The 21,181-nt window shown below is 43.4% G+C and overlaps 1 protein-coding gene across 3 annotated transcripts in view; it reads right to left on the bottom strand.

Annotated features, from left to right (window-relative positions):
- The window catches only part of NUP93 (nucleoporin 93), a 102,957-nt gene that overhangs the window by 10,011 nt on the left and 71,765 nt on the right, over positions 1-21,181 (bottom strand). For 2 of the 3 annotated variants that reach the window (XM_059876612.1, NM_001098921.1), the window contains exons 6-11: positions 10,687-10,761; positions 8,454-8,543; positions 6,807-6,946; positions 2,917-3,049; positions 1,436-1,593; positions 239-404 (exon numbers count right to left, since the gene is read on the bottom strand). In XM_059876612.1, coding sequence (XP_059732595.1) covers positions 239-404; positions 1,436-1,593; positions 2,917-3,049; positions 6,807-6,946; positions 8,454-8,543; positions 10,687-10,761 — 762 coding nt within the window. The remainder of the gene's footprint in view (positions 1-238; positions 405-1,435; positions 1,594-2,916; positions 3,050-6,806; positions 6,947-8,453; positions 8,544-10,686; positions 10,762-21,181) is intronic. The other variant, XM_005218523.5, reaches the window with a different exon arrangement.

Genomic DNA, 21,181 nt, shown 5'->3' with positions numbered 1-21,181 from the left:
ACTTTCACTTTCACCTTGAGCCAGGAGCGAACTCAGAGCTGTCTGAGCTCAAGGCTCAAGGCTATGCGAATGGCTGTTACTGGTTGGGAATAGTGCACAATAAAAACTGGGCCAGGAGACAGGAAAACCACTAGTGCAGTCAGCTTCCTGGCATCACACATTAACAGGACAATCTGTGTGCAGAGCGTAAGCAGGGGGAAGGGGCAAACACCCTGCTGGGCAAGGGGGGCACGCCTGCCTTCAGCCACAGATAGTCCTCGGTTTTGTCGGCCACCTCGCTCTGGTTGTCTGTGACGTCGCATCTGCCGATGATACAGTACACGGCCCGTTTGTAGGGGTCTGTGTTGTTCCTGAGGGCCCTGCGGTAATGCAGTCGGAGCTTGTTCTCCGTAGCTGGGGACAATCTGAAGACACAAGGGAACAGACACAGGCTGAAGATCCTCAAAGGCACCTGAAAGCACCAGTTCAACCACACAACAACAAGGTTATGAAGCCTTCCTCCATGGAGGGGAACAGGCACTGTCCCACCCAAATCCCCGGGGACCATCACTTTAACCTGACTTGCAGCTCCCAGGACTTGCGTCTCTGCCTGCTGGCTTCCTCCAGTGATGGCCTTCAGGACAGAAGGCCTGCGGAATTGACCCCCCAGCCCCCCACCCTCAGTAGCCTGCAAACAGTGATGAACAAGACTGAGTCAGTCCTTTAACTGCCTCAGCTCCCTCTGGCCTCTCCACTCCCTTAACCCTGTGACATCACCTCCCAAATAAACTTCCTGCACTCAAATCCTTGCCTCGGGGTCTCCTGGTAAACCTAGGACATGGTCCCTACTTTACACTCTGATATGAGCAAGACAGGACTTATGTTTACCACACTCTCTGGAGATGGACACTGCTAAAAAAGTAATCCTGGTTTTCCACACGTGTAACTGGGGTAACTACCACTATTTCTTCTATATACATGCACATATATTTAAACTAGGTCTGAATGTGAATTTAAGTCCAACTACATTAACAAAAACCAAATAAAAACTAATGCTTTGTAGTTCCTTAATGTAAGAGGAAAAAACAAAAACAAAAAACACCTTAGTGAAGTAATTCAATGGTTATATCTCAAGTGTGCTAATGTCTAATTCTGGCCTTCGAGCTACGAGGTGCATGACAACATATTTTCATCCGGATCAACCAGAAAACCACCAACAGTGAACAAGTGAAGTGTAATACAATAGTTTCATTTTATAAAGCATTTCTGATGTGCCTAGGACTTTATAAGTCTACAGAATGGGGCTCTTGAATTCTTCATGCTTTCCAAAGTTCATTTTTCTCCCAAGCAGAAACTTATTTGGAGCCATGCGCAAGGAAGACAGAGCAGCGCCAGAGCGGACCACCCTGTTGATCCCATGTGGCTTCTTCTGGACCCGGCACCTCATTCACCGTACCTTCTGTCCTTGCTGTTCATGTACTCCTGGAACCAAGTTTTGAACTCTCCCAGTTGGTGCTGGGCTCGGTTGACCACCTGTGAAGCGGCAAGCAGGTCTCCGCAGCGCATGCAGTAATAAATTAACGCCCACACAGGATGGCCTTCCACCTCTCCATCCTAAAAAGGAAAGGTGCTCAAGTAGACAGGCAAACAAAAGCTAACTGATGGCTTTCGATGTGCTGGTCCTCAGCTAAGCCTCTTCTTGTATTAAGTCATTCAATCTCGCAACTCCACTAGGTAGGGACCCTGAATGGCTTCCCCCTCTCTGTTTTACAAACCAGGAAACTGAGGCATGGGGCTGTTAAATAAGTTTTTCCATGGCAAGCTAGTAAGCGCCAGTCTAGCCTAGAGCCTTTTCTGTACAGCACCATGTGTTCCACATGAATCAAAGCCAGATGGGGGGTTCTCCATGGAACCCCAGGATTCACAGCGAAGGGGCGACATGTTCTGTGATGATTTACAGACATGCACTCTTGCCACCCCAACAAGTAAGGGCTAAAGCCATTCACTTACCAATAGGAGACTATCGTCATATTAAGAGTTTCACTGTGCTTAGCACTGGGGATGTAGAAAGCAGGTCTGATCCTACCCTCTGAGCAAGAGCATCTCTCCTGAAAGTGGCTGTGTCCCCAGACTGTGCAGCAGCCCTGTGGTTATTCCTCCCTCTGCTCCTCCCCGACTCCTCCAGAAATGTGGACCTCAGACTTCTCTTCTTGGCCCCTCCACCCTCCCCTCAGCAGGACTCCTTCTAAGACTCAGATCTGATTGTGTCACTTCCTCACTTAAACCCCTATGAGCTGTTTGTACCTTAAGTTCTTAGCCTGGCGCTCCCCAAGCTGGCCCCGCCCTGACACACACCCAGTGGGCCAAGTGCTCCATCCTGCCTCGATCTGTTTGTTCTCACTGCTCCCTCCCCTCGAAAACCCTATCCGAGACTGCTGGCTGGCGAGCCCCTTCTCTTCAAGCACTAGTGTGAGCCTCACTTCCCGCAGGAAGCCAGCCTCCTGTGTATTCCACCAACCTCGGTACAAAGATCTGGTTCAGCACTCTGCACACAGCAGGTATCTGAACTGAGCTGAGAAGAAAGGTACTTTCTAGGAACCATATCTAACTCTGTTCTGTCAGCTATTTGAGCCAACAATCTCAGAAGTCATCCCTGACTCTGCGGCTCACACCCATAGCCAAATTCTTCCACAGTCCTACTGGGTCCACTTTCAAAACATGTCCAGAAAACAATGACATCAACCCCCTGCACCCTCCTCCACCGTCATCCCCCAGACTCCGGAGCCACCAGCCTTTCCAGGTCTCCTAGTTTCTCTTCCTGCCCCCTCGGGTCTCTTCTTCATATAGCAGTTTCCACACACAGCCTCATTTCAGCTGAAAATGCCTATCTGAGAGGCTGATCTGGAGGAGTAACTGATCACATAAAGGTGCTAGTACCTGAAGGCCAGGCAAGGGAGCTGGAAGTTTAATGTTCAGGAAACTTCGAACCAACTGGTAAGTCCCCGGCACTCCGCCCAGCTGGGCCTGATGCAAGTTTCCAAAGACAGTCACAAGGGTGTAATTCTTATAACTGGAAAAAATTTGAAGGCACAAAAAAGGGAGGGGGGTTTGAAAACACATATTACACGTATCTGTGTCCATACCCACAACATTAGACTGTGAACTCCACGTGACAGGGCCTGGACTTCAACTGAACACAGAAGAGGAAACAGAAGTGCATGCTTAATGACACAAGCTACATTATTGATTTGGTGGGTGGTGGATCTCCATGAAGACTTATCATTGTGGATGCTCAAAAGAATTCCTGGAGCCACATAATTGTGGATTTCAAATGCAGAAAGGGCTGCTGTGCAGAAAAATAAGTGCTCTGGCTCACAGCCTAATGCTCTAATGGGATCTTCTCAAACTTTTTATTTTGAAAAATTTTAAACCTACAAAAAACTAAAGAATAGTTTGACGAGTGCTCATACGCCCTTTACTTACATTCGTCAGTTGTTAATTACATGCATGCTCTTCTCTCTCTCACACATACATTTTATCTGAACCATGTGAAAATGTTATAGAAATACAGAAATCAGGGGCTACCTCATCTGTAAATATTTTGCCATGTACCTCCTAATTAGGACATTCTCCTACCTAACTTCAATATTATCATGCTATCAAGAAATTTAACATTAATGTACTGTTACTGTCTAAAATATAACACATATTCACATATCTTAATGTCACTTATAGTTTGTTTTTTTTAAATCCAGGAGCCAATCCAGGGAATGCATAAAATTAAGTTGTCATGCCACTTTCATTTCCCTTAATCAAGGATAATTCTACTTTTTTTTCATGACACTGACCTTTTGAGAAGAATCTAGGCTAGCTACCTGCTGTAATGTCCCACAAGCTGAATAGTTTCTCATGACTTGGTCCAGGTTCAGCTTTTTTGCTGATGCTGGTACTGCCACAGTGAGGCAGGTAACACCATTTTGCTCCATTCTTGGTAACATTTAATTTGATCACTTGGTTAAAGGTATGGTCTGCCATACTTCACTGCTGAAGCACCTTCTTTCCCCTCTGAAATTAGTAAGTACTCTGTGGGGTACCACTTGGAGGTCATGTGAATATTCTGTTCACCAACAATCTTTCACCCCATAGTTTCCACTGATGGTCTTTGCTGAGCCCACTGTCACACTGGTGTCTGCAAACGATTTTCTATCACTCCCTCTTTATTTGCTAGCATGCTTAAAATCCTTTATAACGTTTTAAATTGTTTTCGTATTAGGATTAAATGGTTTGAGTTACAGATACTCAAAAATGGGGTTAATATAATGAAAAACTTTCAGGTGCTTTATATGCACTAAAATGTTCAACATCAGATTAAGTATAATAGCAGACTGAGACACACACACACACACTTCTCAGAGAAAAATGACTAAATGTCAATTACAGAAAACAGACTCATCAGAAATTGAGGTAGTTTTAAAAAATGATACTGACAAAAAATTTTACAAGCAAACTATATAAAACCATATATTGTACACATTGGGATTATAAGCTGTGTAAAAGATAAATATCAAACAAAATATTCATAAGTCCCAAAAAGGCGGTGGGGGGTGGGTGTGGAGGTGGCGGTAAGGAAATACAAGGTACCAGGAGCGCCTGCATGTGAGAGGGGGGACTGCTCCTTTTTTCAGGTCCTCTTTTTGGCATCTTTCAAAATTTCTATAATAATCATGTAGTATTTTTATGATGAAAAATAAACATAATTTGATTTAACAAATATGAGTTCTCTATCATGGGAGTATTTAAAAGCAGAGGTTGGAAAAGAGATTAGAGAAGAGCCCCGTAGCAACTGGGACAAACAATGCCCACTATGTCTCTTCCAACTTGAATGAAGACAACCTACACGCTGGAAATGGCCTAGACTCCTTGAGAAACAGCCTAAATTCCTTGGGAGCTAAGAAATGCTACCTTGCTTCAAATTTGAAATACTCAAAAAATAATTTGGGACCAGGCCTGCTTTGCCATCTGGTGTATTACATCACTTGAAATACCGTATGTTGGGACTCCCCTGGTGGTCCAGTGGTTAAGACTTCGCCTTCCAATGAAAGGGGTGCAGGATCAATCCCTGGGCAGCTAAGACCCCACATGCTTCGAGGCCAAAAAACCAAAACATAAAACAGAAGCAATGCTGCAACAAATTCAATAAAGATGTTTAAAATGGTCCACATCAAAAAAATCTTAAAAAAAAAAAGAAAAGAAATACTGTATGTTATCCTCTCAGTGGATTAGTACCAGCAAAAATATTTTTTTAAGTGAGTACAGTTATCTGAAATACTCCCTTTATCAAAAGGGACAACAAATCCTTAAAAAAGATGCCAAGAGAGAGATGCTGTTAGAAAAAGAAAATAAGCATATAACAGTTGTACACAGGGAACTCCCCAATAGCTCCAAGCACTGCTAACGGAATTAATGGAATAAGATCACTCTAAAAAAACTAAATGAAAAGAATAGTAGAAGAATTGGGATGGCTTACATATATAAAATCCCAAACTGCAACCTGGTACCTCTGGTGGTCAAGCACCAACAGTGAGAATTAGGCTTACTGAAGAAAAAGCAGTCATATACTTAATCCTTAAAAAAAAAAAAAACCCTAATATTTTTTATACACTGTGAGAAATTTTTTGACTCATATTTTGCTAACTTGTAGCAAATAAATACCACTATATATATTAGTTTTTTCACGGCTGCAGACTTAACAAAACTTACATTATAAAAATTGAGTGAAAGCCTGATATAATACTTTATGAACTCTTTGCGCCTGTGCCAGAAAAAATGAAAGACCATTTGGAGTTTCAGATTTTTCTTAACAAAAGAATGGAGGCTAGTGAGTTTAATGTATCTGACGGTGTTTATCTTGTGTAGCTATTAAATAATTAATTTAGTATTTGGTATAAAAATCTGTTCTCTCTCTGCCATACCAAGTCTTGAATTACTCTTCCTAATGGAGTATTATTTTGTTGACAGAGGGTGACCACACAACAAGGCCACTGGCAGCTGCATGGGTGCAGAGGCAAAAAGCTGCTATTGAGCAAGTGTATTCAGCTTGGCTTTCTCTTCTCCAGCCAACAGAGAGAGGCCCAGCTCCCTGTCTCTGGGATAAAGAGGGTCTACTGCATACTCATGACAATACCTGCTGGTCAATTCAGAGCTAGGAGTGTCCACAGGGCGTGGATGAATGGCACGGGCCCTACCAACTAGGGGGACAACAGTCAAGGCACAAGGGCACAGCCGCAAACCCCTCTGTGACCAACTCCAATTAGTGAGGAGGTGGCAAAAACCTAGGCATAAATCAGAGGCATTAGCAGCTGAGAAGGATCTGAACTCACAGGATTAACCAAACACAGCCAGAAGGAAAACAAAGGCTCAAGGGGCTTTCCTAAGGTTTGGAGGTGGTAAAATGCTGGGTGGGAAAAATAAAATGTTGAGAGAAAACCAAGAGCCTGAGGAGTAATGGCTGAACCCCGCGAGGGCCCAGGATCCTGACCCAAGGCATTGTGCCCTAATAACCCTGTGTCTGTACTGAGGGACGCAGGGTGGAGAAAGACAGAGAAAAGCCTAACAGGGCTCAGGGCTCCCACTCACGTGGTTTTACATCTGTGCAGAGACAGTTCCCATAGAGAAGTGCTCCTAAAAACAGCACAGCATCTCTCAGACTTGCTCAACCTTGTTTAAATCACACCAGCTCCAGAGCACTTAGCTAGAGGACCACTTCAAACGGGAACGGCTGCCTTCAGGGGATTTTAAAGGCGGCCTCTGTGCTGCCGCTGCCTCACCTCTGTTCCAGGTACCCCAAGGCCTGCCTGACAAACTCCATGCGCACTTCCACGCTGTTGCGGCTCTTCAGGGCGTCAGTCGCTGGCACCAACAACACATCTGTCATTTGTTTCACCATGGCCCACATGTCGGAGATGTTCTGCACAGAAACGACACTGCATGTGACAACGCTGTGGGGCTGGGCAAGCAGCCTGGTTCTTCGCGGTGCTCTGACATGGAGGGGGCTGAGGTTAACGTCTTGTCTGCAGCCCTCAGGCTCAAGCCCAGCAAAGAAGATGGGCCTCGGCCTGGCCAGTGGCCAGGCTCTCATCTTCCCGTAAGCAGCCCCCGTCCTGAGTGGGTTTTCAGATCAATTACTATTCCAGGTCTGACATAACCACCTATATAATTGAGACCACATATAACAAGAACACTAAATCTCAGTGGGTTATCCCTTAAGAGAGAGTGAACACATTTATAATCGTCCAGAGCTCTAGGATCTTAAACTCAAATAGCTGCATGTCAGTCCTTACAAGGTCATTTGAGTTTTTTAAGACTTAAAATAAGAGTTTAACCTAAATAATACAGGTTTTGTCCTCCCGGAGGCTCTCCAGGGGGTCCCTGCTCTTACCCTGTTTTGTCAGCAGCATGGCCTCTCATTTTCCTGCCTACTCACTCCCCTCAAAAGGCACCTCCAGTGCAGCCTCCTAGAAGAGGCACGGGTGTGCTTGCCTGTGTGTAACCACAGTACAGACGGACTCTTACATCCCAGAACGCTCCTGGTTGTAAACTTTGCCTTAAAAGTGTGCTCCCTGAACCCTTTGCAATGTTAGAAAGTTAAGAATCTCTGGAAGGCAGTAGCAGTTGGAGAAAAAGCAGGTATACACTTTTTCCAAAGGAAAAGAGAAAATCCCATTTTCATTGTTTCTTGGAAATGTTAAAAAACTGTAGAAAATCCATCTAAATGTGACTCTTTCTAGGTGGTGAGAGAGTAGATAAATTCTTAATTTCTTCTTTAGATTGGTTTTATAATCTTACACTTTATTATTGGGGAAAAAAAAAAGTTGGCTGCCCTGTGAAGGAAAAATGTGTTTAAGTGCTTGCTTCCGTTACAGACTTCCTTCCTTTTCTCATTCTTCCTGGCCACCTACCAATCTATCCATCCCCTTTTTTGATTTTGATTTTTTCCCTGCAGTGAGAGAAACTGGGCCAAGAATAAGAATTGAGGGGCAGGAATGAAGAGGGGGGAGTCAGAGAGAAACAAAACCAGCAGCATATGAAAAATTCTTGTAAAGACCCCACCTGAGTCAAGTTCAAGGGGCTCACAGTACAAAAATCACATCACCTTTACAATTCACATCTCATGAAAGAGCCCTGTCTGTCTTAGCAGGGAAACTGACAGGGTGGAGCTGGAGCCTGACAGGACTTCAAAGCAAACACAGCCTGGCTGGGCCTTTTGAAGATGCATTAAAGATACATAAATTTATATATATACGCCATAAAAAAAAACCACCTCAAAATTACTTAAAATAAAACTCTGAAGAACAGTTAACTTCATCTTCCAAGGCATAGAATTTCTCTCTAGCACACTTCTGCCAAATCAGCAAGCTGCTAATCCCATCAGACACCCGACCCCACGTGTCTCCCTGGCTGGCTATAGGTGCTACCTTATCATCCAGCTCTGTGACGGAAGCACAGAGGTCCAGGAGGTTAGGCTGCAGGTGTCCATTTACGATCTTCTCGTTATAGATATAAATCTGAAAGAAAGAGCAGAGTAAATGGCACAAATTCCATTTTCACCTCTCCTTTTCAGAACCCCTTGAAGGAGTTCTGAAACCAACTTCTGCCCAGTGGTCAGAAGCTTTGGCCAACCTTTCCTTCCTCACGGTGGCTGAACTATCCACACTGCCTGGAGGGCAAGGCCTCTGGCTAGCTGCTCAGTCCTGTGTCCGAGTCTCGCGCAGCAGCATGAACACACACCAGAGCTAACTGCTCCCCCAGCCCTCCTAACCTGGGAAGCGGGACCAGGGTGGCCCTGGGGGAGGAGCACCACGTGCAGTTCTGTGCTGCTCTGCCCCAGCAGACCCTCGGGCCCAGAGAGCAAGGACCAAAGTGGAAGACGGGACAGCGGAAGGTCTCTAGCTGCTGTTTCCTAGGAATCTGAGCAGAGTCTGGTCACCTTTCTGTCAACAGGACAGAATGGCCCCAGCCCAGGCTGCAGCCCTCCACACGTGTTAGAAGAGCACTTCTGCCCATTTGCAGTACCTATTTCTCTCATCGAGAATCTAGGCTCCTTAGTAAAATTTTCTCAAGAAAAAGGAACTATGTGATGTTTAAGGAATGGAAAAGCCAATATTACTCTGGACTTTGTTTCTAAAGAACCAACACAGTGATGGTGAAAACTAGTAAGTTCTACTCTTTGCATTCTGAAATCCTGCTCTGCTGAGGACTGAACTAGGTAGTGATTTTAGACAAAACAGGACCCTGTCGAACCCTGCCCTCTGCTCTCAATGGGGGAGAGCAGCACGTAGCCTCTGGAGCATTATAAAGACAAGGTGGTGTTTATTCACTCGACGAGCATTTCTGAGGGGCCTTCCCTTGGGTACTGTGTTCAGCATGGGATATAAAGGTTCTCTCTCCACTGGGGGGACTGCCATGTAAACAGACATGACATTACGGAGTCCTGAGTGCTAGAAAACCTTAGTCTTATAAAGCTTTAGTCTTCACAGACACAGAAGACCCATGGTTTCTCTCCTTAGAAGCCTGTAATTTCATTAGGCCTGAATTCTGGAGATGTCTGTGACAATGATAGTCAGTCATATAATCAAAGTGAAATTTTAAAAAAGGTAGATGGAGTGTGGGAGAGCTAAAAATTGGAGAATAAATATTAGTAAAACATGAGGGAGTTGGAAGAAGGTGGACTTGTGTGTGCAAAGCTGACACAACTTGCACAGTGCTTTGAGGGAAGAATATGTTGGTGCCACTGTGGCCCTCAGCATTACCCACTTCCTTTCTTCCACCGAGTCTCAGGTCGGGTGGGTGGAGGGCCACAGTGGCACCAACATATTCTCCCCTCATAGCACTGTGGAAGTTGGTCACAAATGAACAGATGTTCCTTGATGACTTCTGGTGCAGGACATTTAAAGGGGGTGGAAGCCCACCACCTGCAATTCAAGAAACAAGACTGTTTCTTTTCTTTTTTTTTTTTTTAAGACTGTTTCTCCTTCATGATACTTTGTGCGGGAAATCAGCAAACCAGAATAAAGTACACAAGGCTGGTACAGCTTCACTCAAAAGGTCAATTCCAGGTATGTACTGTCTTGAGGGCAGTTTCGTGTAGTTTTTACACCCTGTGCTTTAACAGAGTGTCTCAATCTATATTTACACTATTGCATGGTCATGATACACAACCAGAATCACAACACCCCAAATACTACGAGCTTCTCCAGGACAGTAATATCCAGTAATGGTGGGTACCATTATGCTTACCCAGGCAGAAAAATATTTAGAAAATTTCTTTCTACAACAAGGGAGGGAGCAGGGTTTCTGATAATACCATTTGCCAACCAGGTGATCAGTTAATACAGAACTCCATTTACTCAGCAGTGCAATTACTCAGAGCTTTACTGTACATGGACTGTTGCCAAATGCAAAATGAGATGGCTTGGTCAGTGTGTGAGGCAGATTTCAATTTCCCTAAATCAAACCTGAGTCATTCTATTACCCAATTTCATAGACTTCTCCAGGGACCTAAATGGTAAAATATTAACAAGTCCTCTGAATGAAAACCCAACTTGCTTTTAGGGTCTGACTTTCACATGAAGTCTGTGTTCTCTTTCACTCTCCAGAGGGCTCACGGAAGATTTTCCTGGATTTGATCTTCCTTGAGAACATGCTTACCTGCCGGGCGTAGGCCATTTCGATGCTGTCTAGAGAGCTTCGACCAGGGGGTCCTGCATCACTGATGTAACTTGGCTGCAGAGAAATACACATTCAGAATTGGTTCAGAACAGCATTCAATCATGCAAAGGAAAAAAAAATCATAAACATCTGTTTGTCTTTAACGGAGCTGTGAGGAGTCTGTTTCCTAGTCAGACTTCCTGAAAACAGTGATTTTGGGGGTTTCAATAGAAGGAGACTCTCTTATCATGAACACATAAGGGAGCAGGCACAGGACCCAATGAACTCAATAACAGGAGGCTGACGAAGCTGCAGAGACATCTCAATAACTGTTTCTGTCTTTGAAACATTTGGTTTCAATCCCAAGCTCCCACTTCACCTCATCTTCCTCGTCCATGTCTTTATACCAGTGAGGCTGCGGTGTATGTGGGTCTCCTGTTTCCATCAATCACATTAAACAGCTGAGGAAATGGAGATTATAGGGTCACAATACTGAGGTTCAGACATTTCCTATCTAGAGTCCACACTAAGGCAACAGCTACTGATGAACTTTCTGCATCTGAAGATACAAAGTCAGTCTAAGTTGAGTCATTTATTTATCTATTCATTCATTCAGTAAACATCTGTTAAGTGTCTGCCTGCCACATGCACAGCATGAACGCACCCATCCCCACAGGGATGACAGGAAGACAACCCACAGAGGCTGCCCACAAAGAGCTTCTGATGGGGAAAGTCAGACACCAACACATGGGAAGGTTTATTGGTCTTTTTAGAGAAAGATTAAAGTTAATCTTTAGCTAAGTTTATTCCCTACTGTAAACAAAAATGGATCAAAAATAGATATGCTCCAATTAGGTACATCAGGCATATTCTTAAACTTCCAAATTAGTTTGTACTGTACTGCAGCAGAGATCAAATTCTTCTCTCATTTAAAAAAAAAAAAAAAAAAAATCAATGCTCTATTCTCTAAAATCTAAAACAAAGCAGTTTTAAAGTAGGCTTTGTGGGAGCAGATGGAAGATAGCAGCAAAACCTCCCAGCACCACCAAGGCTGGCAGAAGGTTACCAGTGTGAGCATACGCTGGGGTAGGACAGGGAGGAAGGAGGGCCGGGAGGCAGAAAGGCGGGATGTAAAGCTTCAGCTTCTGGAATGGACACCTGGGTTCCAGGAGGAACACTCCACTCCCTGGTTTTGGGGTCCAGGGCCAAGCACATTCCTTTGGAGCCTCAGTTTCTCATCTGAGAAACCAATGAAGGGGCTGTCCTAGACAGTCTCGAGAAGTCCTCCCAGCTCAGATTTTCTGCAGTCACTAGGATTAAAGGAGCTATAAATAGCTTACTATTCAAAATATTGAATTTGGTCTCACTACAGTACAGCAAAAACCAGCATATTGGAAATTTAAGAATATAACTAACACCTAGCAGAACACACCTAATTTTGATCCATATTTATTTACAGTAGGGACGAAACTTAGCTAAAGGTTAACTTTGCTCTTTCTAAAAAAAGACTAAGAAACTCTTGCATATGTTGGCCTCGAATTCTCCCTATCAGATGGTAAGCTGAGTAAATGCTGCCGCTTGGCTGACTCAATGAACATTTCACATCCCTACCTCTTACCTCTAGTCGCTGCCACTTCCCCCTCTGGCATATGGCATTTTAGATATAACATATCTAATTGTGTGTTGGTAAATGTTTAACAACTGGCTTGGGGAAGCGGACTTAATTTGTAGCATTTGCTGGTTTCTTTAGTGTAGATACTCCCATGCTGGCAGAATTCAAGCTATTCCAAGTGATATCAACTAGATAGTAAGTTTTCTGAAAATCTGACAATAGGTCCTCATGAGCTAAACCCTACACACTACCCTTTCCAGCCTCCACTGCAGCTGGGAGTGGCCATGCACCACCCTGGTTCTGGCCAGTGAAGTGGAAGCACAAGCCTGGCAGTACATTCAGGCAAAGTGTAGCTTCTGCTTTTCCTGACAGAGGGGAAAAAGAGCCTGGCATGGCCTTTAGCATTCTAACCTGAACGCAAACAGCATGCCTAGAGCAGCGGCAATCATCTTGTGAGCCTGAAGGAGCTGTGCTAAAAAATGTTGGTGTACAGAGACAAAGACGTGTCTCTGATGGCACCACAGAGCAAGTGAATTAAGGCCCACTCTTTCCACACCTGCAGACTTGTTAGGTGAGAAAAATAAATTCTTCTTCAAGCTACATTAACTCAAGTTTTCAGTTATTCACAGCAGAATGCATTCCTATCTGAAATGACTGAAAACCATCAGGTTACAGTGACAACAGCCACACTTTCTGAGCAACTCCTATACACCAAGCAGTCTTAATTTTCGTGTATTAACTCCACAACCCTATGAGAGACATACTTTTACGATGTCAGTTTTACAGAGAAAGATACCTAAGGGCACAGAAAGCAACTTGCCCGAGGACATGCCAGTAAGAAGTAGCAAAGCCATGGTGTGCATCCACAGTCTGGGGCCACGCTGCCTGTGGGTAGTCCGGGGCAACTGTCCAAGGATGGCCACTGAAGAACACGTCAGCAGTGGTTTAGAAAGCCTGGCCCCACTGCTCACTAGCTACGTGATCTTGACTGAGTACACTGATTCTTTGGGGCCTGGGCTTCTTTAGCTGTAGCAATGATACAGGGGAAGCAATGATATTTACGTTATAGATGAAAAGATTAAATGGGAAGAAAACATTACCTACTTCACAAGGAGTAAGTAGGAACAAGTAGAAAGAACTCACTGTCCAACATCTGACCAGTAAACGCTAACGGCTATCACATTAAATAAAAAGTAAACCACAAGGAACCTGGGAATAAACCCAACACTGAACAACGGATAGATATGGACACTACAGAAACATAACCTACAATATTGTACTTTCTGCTGGCTGGAAATTCTCATCTCATTTTTCTACAATGAGCATGTGTTCCTTGTATGAACAGAACTCCCACTAGCTCATTTTCTACTTCTGAGTGTTGCCAGCAACACTGTGACAAAGACTGTTCTATAACACAGTCATCTTTCTGGAACAGAACTAACTCTCTGAAAGCTGATGATCCCCAAGTCTTTGAAAGAACAGAGCACTAAGGTTGTTAATTCCAGTGACCTAACTGGGGGGAATAAACAGGGATGAAAGGGAGAAACGGCACTAAATACTTCTGCAAGGACACAATTGTTTCAGCTAAATATACATAAACAGCCTTGAGAAATATTTTCCGGTACTACTAGAAACCTAATTCTAAAAATTATCCACTTAAAAAGTAGTTGGTTTTCAGCCCGCAAATTTCCATTTAAATGAATTTTGCTTAATATGCTTGTTTTCAAACATAGCTTTCCTTCATTTGCCCTTGGCGGAGCCTCTATTTCACCACACACAAAGTCAATTATCCACCAACAGGATGTGGACACGCACGTGCCTGAGGAGAGGAACCAGCAAACATTCACAGGAATCTCAAAGCCAGGGGTTGCTGGAGGGCTGGGAAAGTGGACTCCGGTGGCTGTGTGGGGAAACATTTCAAACTTTTCAGGTTTGCCTAACTGGATCACAGTGGGGATACCAGGATCATGGAGTTAGAGACCAGGAAAGCGGGGAAGATGGGAGGGCAGGGCCAGGACGACAGCAAAGGGTTCACCTAGGAGTCTGGAGACACTGCGGAGAAATAGCATCTCTGGGAGCACAGACATGAAAAGGGTTTTCTCAGCATACATGGTGTTCCCAAAACAGTCATTTTCTTTTCTTTTTTAAAATCAGACTTTAAACTTTATTTTGTATTGGGGAATAGCTGATTTACAATGCTGTGGTATTTTCAGGTGAACAGTGAAAGGACTCAGCTATACACATACAAGTATCCATTCTCCCCCAAACCCCCCCTCCCATCCAGGTTGCCACATGACATGGGGCAGAGTTCCATGTGCTACACAGTAGATCCTTGTTGGTTATCCATTCTAAATAAAGCAGTGTGTACATGTTGATCCCAAACTCCCTATCTCTTCCCCCCATTATCCCTCCTCTGGCAACCATAAGTTGTTTTCTAAGACTCTGAGTCTGATTTGTAAATGAGTTCATTTGTATCATTTCTTTTTAGGTTCCACATATAAGGGATGTCATACGATAAAAGAGCCATTTTCTAAGAGAGCATTCCAGAACTGGGAGGATATGGCTGGAGTGGCAGGGGGTTAACTGTAAGCTTTTATCAAGAAGCTATTTTTGTACATAACCTATCCAGGGATAAATAAACCTCTTTTTCCAAGGAGGGAACATTCTAGACAGAAAAAAAGGAACGTAACTAGCACTCACTTTTAGCAAAATAAGTACAGAGTAAAAAGAAAACGTGATGATACTATTGAAGGAGGAGAGTTTTTAACTTCCAAATGGAAGGTTTTGGCTTTACATAAACAAAACAGAACCAAAGTAATTAATGTACAGTAGTTGGCTATAAACTCTGTACATAGAAGCTCAGTACTACTAGGACAAAAACACCAACTGGGGACCAGAAGACCCAGGTTCTAAATGCAACCCAACTGTGTGACTTTGGGTAATGACATCGAACTTCTCTGGGGCAAAGCTCTTCATGGATAAAATGGGAGGAACACTTGGGTCATTTATACAATGAAATTCATTACAGCCACTAAAAAATGGCAGGCACCTACACATACTAACCAAGAAAAAGCTCCAAAATAAGTTAAAAAACAAAACATAATGCTAAGTTGTAGTATCTATTATATAAAATGCTGCCATCTATGGAGAAGATAATAAACTGACTGGATGGACATATATGTATAAACGTGCACATAAAGACATAAGAGGGAATGAAAGGACAGAATATCAGAGGTTATGTTGGGTTTGGGGTGGAGGAGAGCGGCTGAATTTTTACAAGGACATTCAACCATTGGAACGCTGTGCAAGAAGATGTTCACGTGTGATACGGCTTGATATTAAAATGAGTTGGTTCTTTAAACTTCTTTTTGAAAGAGCAGCGAAGCACTTTCCATACTTGAAATTCTATTCAAATTCCAGTATGTGGAACAAAACCAGCCCTTTGGGAAACTACCAGGGAGCCATACAATACAGCTTGGAATCATCTAGTTTGGGGTTTTTAAATTCAAACATTGACAGTCAATATTTTTGCTGTATTCCACCAAATCTAACTATCTATTATAAGATATCATGTTTATGTACTAAGAAAGAACTCTTGCCTGGAAAATCCCATGGGCAGAGGAGCCTGGTAGGCTGTAGTCCATGGGGTCCCAAAGAGTCAGACACGACTGAGCGACTTCACTTTCACTTTTCACTTTCATGCACTAGAGAAGGAAATGGCAAGCCACTCCAGTGTTCTTGCCTGGAGAATCCCAGGGACGGGGGAGCCTGGTGGGCTGCTGTCTATGGGGTCGCACAGAATCGGACACGACTGAAGTGACTTAGCAGCAGCAGCAAGAAAGAAAAATGCTGACAATTAAACTATACCATTGATTTAGGACATATCTTGATTTCAGAGATGCTAAAATATAGAAAAGATGTGTAGCTGGGAGCTGATGGTATTAAGTCAGTTATCTAAATTAGAGACTACATTCAACATATACCATTCATTATCAGTAACGATTAAGCTACAGCAGCTTCTTTATCAAGGCTCCTGCTTGAGAAGCTGAGTCATTTCCCACGTAATACAATAAAGCACTAACCACTGACTGTGTCTAACACCAATACAGCCATGACACACTGAGGCTAGATAAAAACTAACTTTTAAATACTGTTTTAAATGTTGGCTGAGACATATCAAGGATTCTCAACACTGCTCCCAGCCTGTGTGCTGTCACGCAAGCAGCACAGACTGGGGGTGTTCTTCCCCACAGGCCAGACAAAAGGTCTGGGGCATGGGGGTTCTTAGCCAGGAGTCTCTTTCTTGCTTTAAAGCCTATCATTTTTACTGAAACCAAAACTTGGAACATTAACAATCTTTCAATTCCTACTTCCTTTAAAAATTATATCTTTTTCTTCAATGATATTCTAAAGAAATTAATTTCCCAAATTGAATTTTGCTATTGAAGCATCATTTTCCTTATTAAAACTTGCCAGGAACAGATATTACTAATGTGTTGCTGCTCTTCTGTTATCAGAAGGCTTGAGGGAAAAATGTTTTAGGAATCACCATCTCCTAGTTCATTTTTGTTTAAAAAATTAAAAAAAGCCTCAAGCCTCTTTTCATATTAAATTAAATTAGCCAAATTTGGACATTTTCCTTCAATGTAAAGTCAGCTCCAAAAGACTGGAAGCCTCTTCTTAGCTAATGACTCTCTAGATTCCAACAATCTTATTCTTCAAAATAAAGTACCCAGAAAAGAATGGTTTAGATGGCAAGTCATACTTTAATTATTTCCTGTACTTATGAGATATTTGTCATTCTCAGAAACACTTCATAAATCAAGGGACAGTTAAAAAGGGATTCATTTTAGAATAATAAAAATAAACTTAACAATGTGTGCATGGATATGTGCTAAGTCGCTTCAGTCATGTCCGACTCTGCAACCCCATGGACTGTGGTGCACCAGGCTCCTCTGTCCATGGGATTCTCCAGGCAAGAATACTGGAGTGGGTTGCCATGCCCTCTCTCCAGGGGATCTTCCTAACCCAGGGACTGAACCCATGTCTCTTAAGTCTCCTGCATTGGGAGGCAGGTCTTTACCACTAGTCCCACCTGGGTAGCTTACCAAATACCAACCACCACCATGAACACTGCTGGGATGTGCTAAGCGTGCGCTCTATGCAGGCTCTGGGCCAGGTACCTTACACACGCGCTATGTTCCTTCCAACCATTCTTCAAGAGAGGCCTTTTACAACAAGGATGAGAACAATGTGGTTCCCAGGGGAGGCCCGGGAACTCAGACCTGCTGAATTCCAAAGCCTGCCTCTGTGGTTTCCTACAGAGAGGGCAGAGAAAGTGCCTGCCCAAGTGGAGCTAATACCACCTTTCCATCTTTTGGAAGAAAATTATATGGGAAAAACACATGGTTCTTCCACACATCCACCAGAATGGTTGAACTGAAAAAGGCAAAAAATACCAAGTGTGGCAAAGATAAGGAACAAAGAATTCTCACAGTGCTGGTGGGAGGGACCGTGAGACACCATTCCGGAAAACCGCTGGGCAGCATCCGCTGAGGCTGAACACGTGCACCCTGTGTGCCAGCAACGCCCTCTCACATGTGCCCCACGCGTGTGCACATGTACGTTCACCGACAGGTCCAAGAATGCCCTCACTAGCACTCGGTATAAAAGCTGAGAACTGTAAACTATTCAAACGTGCATCCACATCAGAATGGATAAATACTGCAGTCATACTATCTGGCCATGAGAATGAACAGCTTTCAACTACATGTAATGGTACACAGAATGTTAAGCAAAAGAAGCCAGACACAAGCGCACATACACCATGACTCCACTTACACAGAGTTTAAAAACAGGCAAAATTAGTCCATGGCATTAGAAGTCAGGACAGTGTTTCTCTTGGTGGTTGTGGTGAGGGGTCGTGAATGAAAAAGCACGGGGGGCGGGGATGCTAGGGGGATGGCAGTGTGGTTTCTTCATCCGGGTGTGTTTCATTTTTGGTAACTCATGAGCGATATACTTAGAATGTGTGCATTTTTTTCTATATGTATGTCATACTTCAGGGGAAAAGTTCAAAACAGCAACAAACAATAAAACCTACGAGGGTTCCAGAAATGGCAATTCCCTGGATAACCTGAAGAGAGAACCATCTGCATTATTTGCCAGCTTTTTCAGCAAAGCTATCCACTCTGCTAGGTGTCACCACAGAGAGCAGCAGAAGTATCAATATAAGAGGGAGGACTCGAGGTCAAGGAAGAAGTGTCTACTAAATAGACTAGTCTATTTTTAAGACAAGAGCAATCAAGAAAGAATACCTCATTAGCAGCTTATAATTACTTCCAAATCCCAATACAGACCACAACCTATTAACACAGTTTTAAAAAATGAAGTTTATAAAACCATGAGCTGTTCTACTTCTCTGCCTAGACTTATAAGAAATTGAGAAACATCAGGCTGCCCAAGGATTTTCTACATTAGCTCTTTTTTTTTCCCCAAGACTCTGCTCTTCTCTGAAGTCTCTGAGTCTAAGAAATGTGGAACAAGGTCCTTAATGAGTAATTTCCTAAGATAAATGACTTTAGCATCTATTTATTTGGGGGCTAATTTAATAGAAAAACTTGATTTTAAACCAGGAGCAAATCTGTAGACACAGGATGTGTAACGTTATCATGCAGGCATGACACTGCCAAGCTACCCACCTTTGACCCAGACCTCAATAGGACGATGGTCCAAATGTCAACAGTCCCCGGTCTCACCTAGCATAGCACAAGTTTCACTGAGCCTTAGGTATCCAATCTCTTATGAGAAAAGAACGTCAGCTAGTCAAAACAACTTCAGAGGAAGCGCTGGTAATATTACTTGAAATGTCTAATGCTATAATTTTTATAAGTTTTAATAATTTTTTGACATAATTTTTAACTTGCACATCCAAACTGTCTGAAACTACTTTTTGAGTTTTTTTTTTTAATGTGGACCATTTTTAAAGTCTTTTATGAATTTGTTACAATACTGCTTCTGTTTTACGTAATGGCTTTTTTTGGCCTTGAAACACATGGAATCTTAGCTCTGGAACCAGGGATCGAACCAGCACCCCTTTCATTGAAAAGCACCATGGAAGTGCCCTGAAATTACTTAACTTTTAATCAATAGTAAAGGACAGTCATTATGGGAGAGGGGCTTTACATTATCACTAATCTTCCCAATAATCCCATTCTACTAATGAAGACACTAAATGTTTGCAGGGTTAAATAACTTGAATATTTAATATATAAGTAATAACTTGGATGCCATATCAGAACTAGTCTGTGGTGAAGCTAGGGTTAGAACCCCAAAGTCATCCTCTCCCCAACACTGGTGTGGTGAATATATGGTCACAGTTCCCACAGGCCAAGGGCAGACATCACTAATCAAGCAAGACATACTTTCCTGCTGATCCCAAGATGCAGCCTCAAAATCCCTCTCAGGAAAGATCTCCAGGATAAGTAAGAGATAAACCCCATGTAACATACCCATTCTAAAACCACACATCCCTAATACTCTGGTTGGCACAAAGTTAGCTAAGGCCAAAGGATTTATTTACCAAATATTTTTGGAGCATCGAATATGTTCCAGGCACTCATCTAGGCATTGGTGATATGAGTAAATACAGCAAACAAAAATCCTTACCTTCCTGGAGCTTAAATTCTTCTGGGAGAAACAGACAATAAGCAATATAAAGACATCACACACACACACAGTGATTTTAAGTGGTTTAAAGTGAGGAAGTGCTAAAAATAAAAATATAGCAAGAAAAAGGGGATATAGGGAGGGTTGAATGGGGAGAGCTTGGTTTGGATTTCAGATGTAAAGGTCCTGGAAGGCCTCACCGAGATGGCACTGGGTAATATTTGAAGGAAGTGAGGAGGACAGGCATGCAGTGATTTTGGGGAAGAGCCTTTTAGGCACAAGGAACAGGAAGCCCAGATGATCTAAGGCAGAAGCAGCAAGAGCAATGGGGAGAGCAGAATAATGTGAGCTGGGAGAGGCAGCAAGACCAGGTCAGAGACGGATTGGGAAGTCAGGGCGAAGACTCTGGCTTTCACTCCAAACGAGACGAGTGTCACTGGAGGACCCTGAGAAGAGGTCTGACATGATCTAGTCTGTGTTTAACAGCATTGCTCTGGCTACTGAGAAGACTGCACGAGGGCAGAAGCAGGGAGACCAGTGTGGTTGACAGCCTCTAAGATGGCTCCCAGTAATCCCCACGCCCTGGGATCCAAGTTCTCATTTAATCCTCTCTCCTTGAGTGTAGGCTGATTTTAGTAATTTACTTTGATCAGAGAGGCGACAGAATATAACTTTCAAGATTAAGTCATGGAAAGACTGTAGTTTCTCTCAGGGGCCCTTGAACTCTTCCTTGGATCCTTCACTCTTGCCCCAGGAGAGGAACACTACCATGCTGTGAGCAGCACAAAAGAGACCCACACAACAAGGAACTCACACCCCTAGCCAAGAGCCAGACAGGACCTGAGGCTTGTCAGGAAGCACATGAGTGAGCCTGGCACTGGATCCTCTTCGAGTTGAGCCCTGCGAGGAGTGTAGCCTTAGCCAATATCCTGACCACCAGGGCCAGGACATCCCAAACCAGAAACACTCAGCTAAGCTAAACACTTGTTTTCAGCTACTATGGTTTGGACTGATTGATTACACAGCAACAGATAATGGAAAAACTAGTTAGGAGATCGGTCCAATAATCTGAACAAGAGATGCTGGTTGACTTGGCCCCAAATGCTAAAAGCAGAGGTGGTAAGAAGTGGTTGGGGAGGGGGATTCGGGATGGGAGGGGGGACATATGTATACCCATGGCTGATTCATGTCAATGTATGGCAAAAACCTCCACAA

The sequence above is a fragment of the Bos taurus genome, chromosome 18 (assembly GCF_002263795.3).
Source record: "Bos taurus isolate L1 Dominette 01449 registration number 42190680 breed Hereford chromosome 18, ARS-UCD2.0, whole genome shotgun sequence".
NCBI lineage: Eukaryota > Metazoa > Chordata > Mammalia > Artiodactyla > Bovidae > Bos > Bos taurus.
Note: the sequence above shows the minus strand (reverse complement) of the source record. Positions and strands in the feature narration are given on the sequence as shown.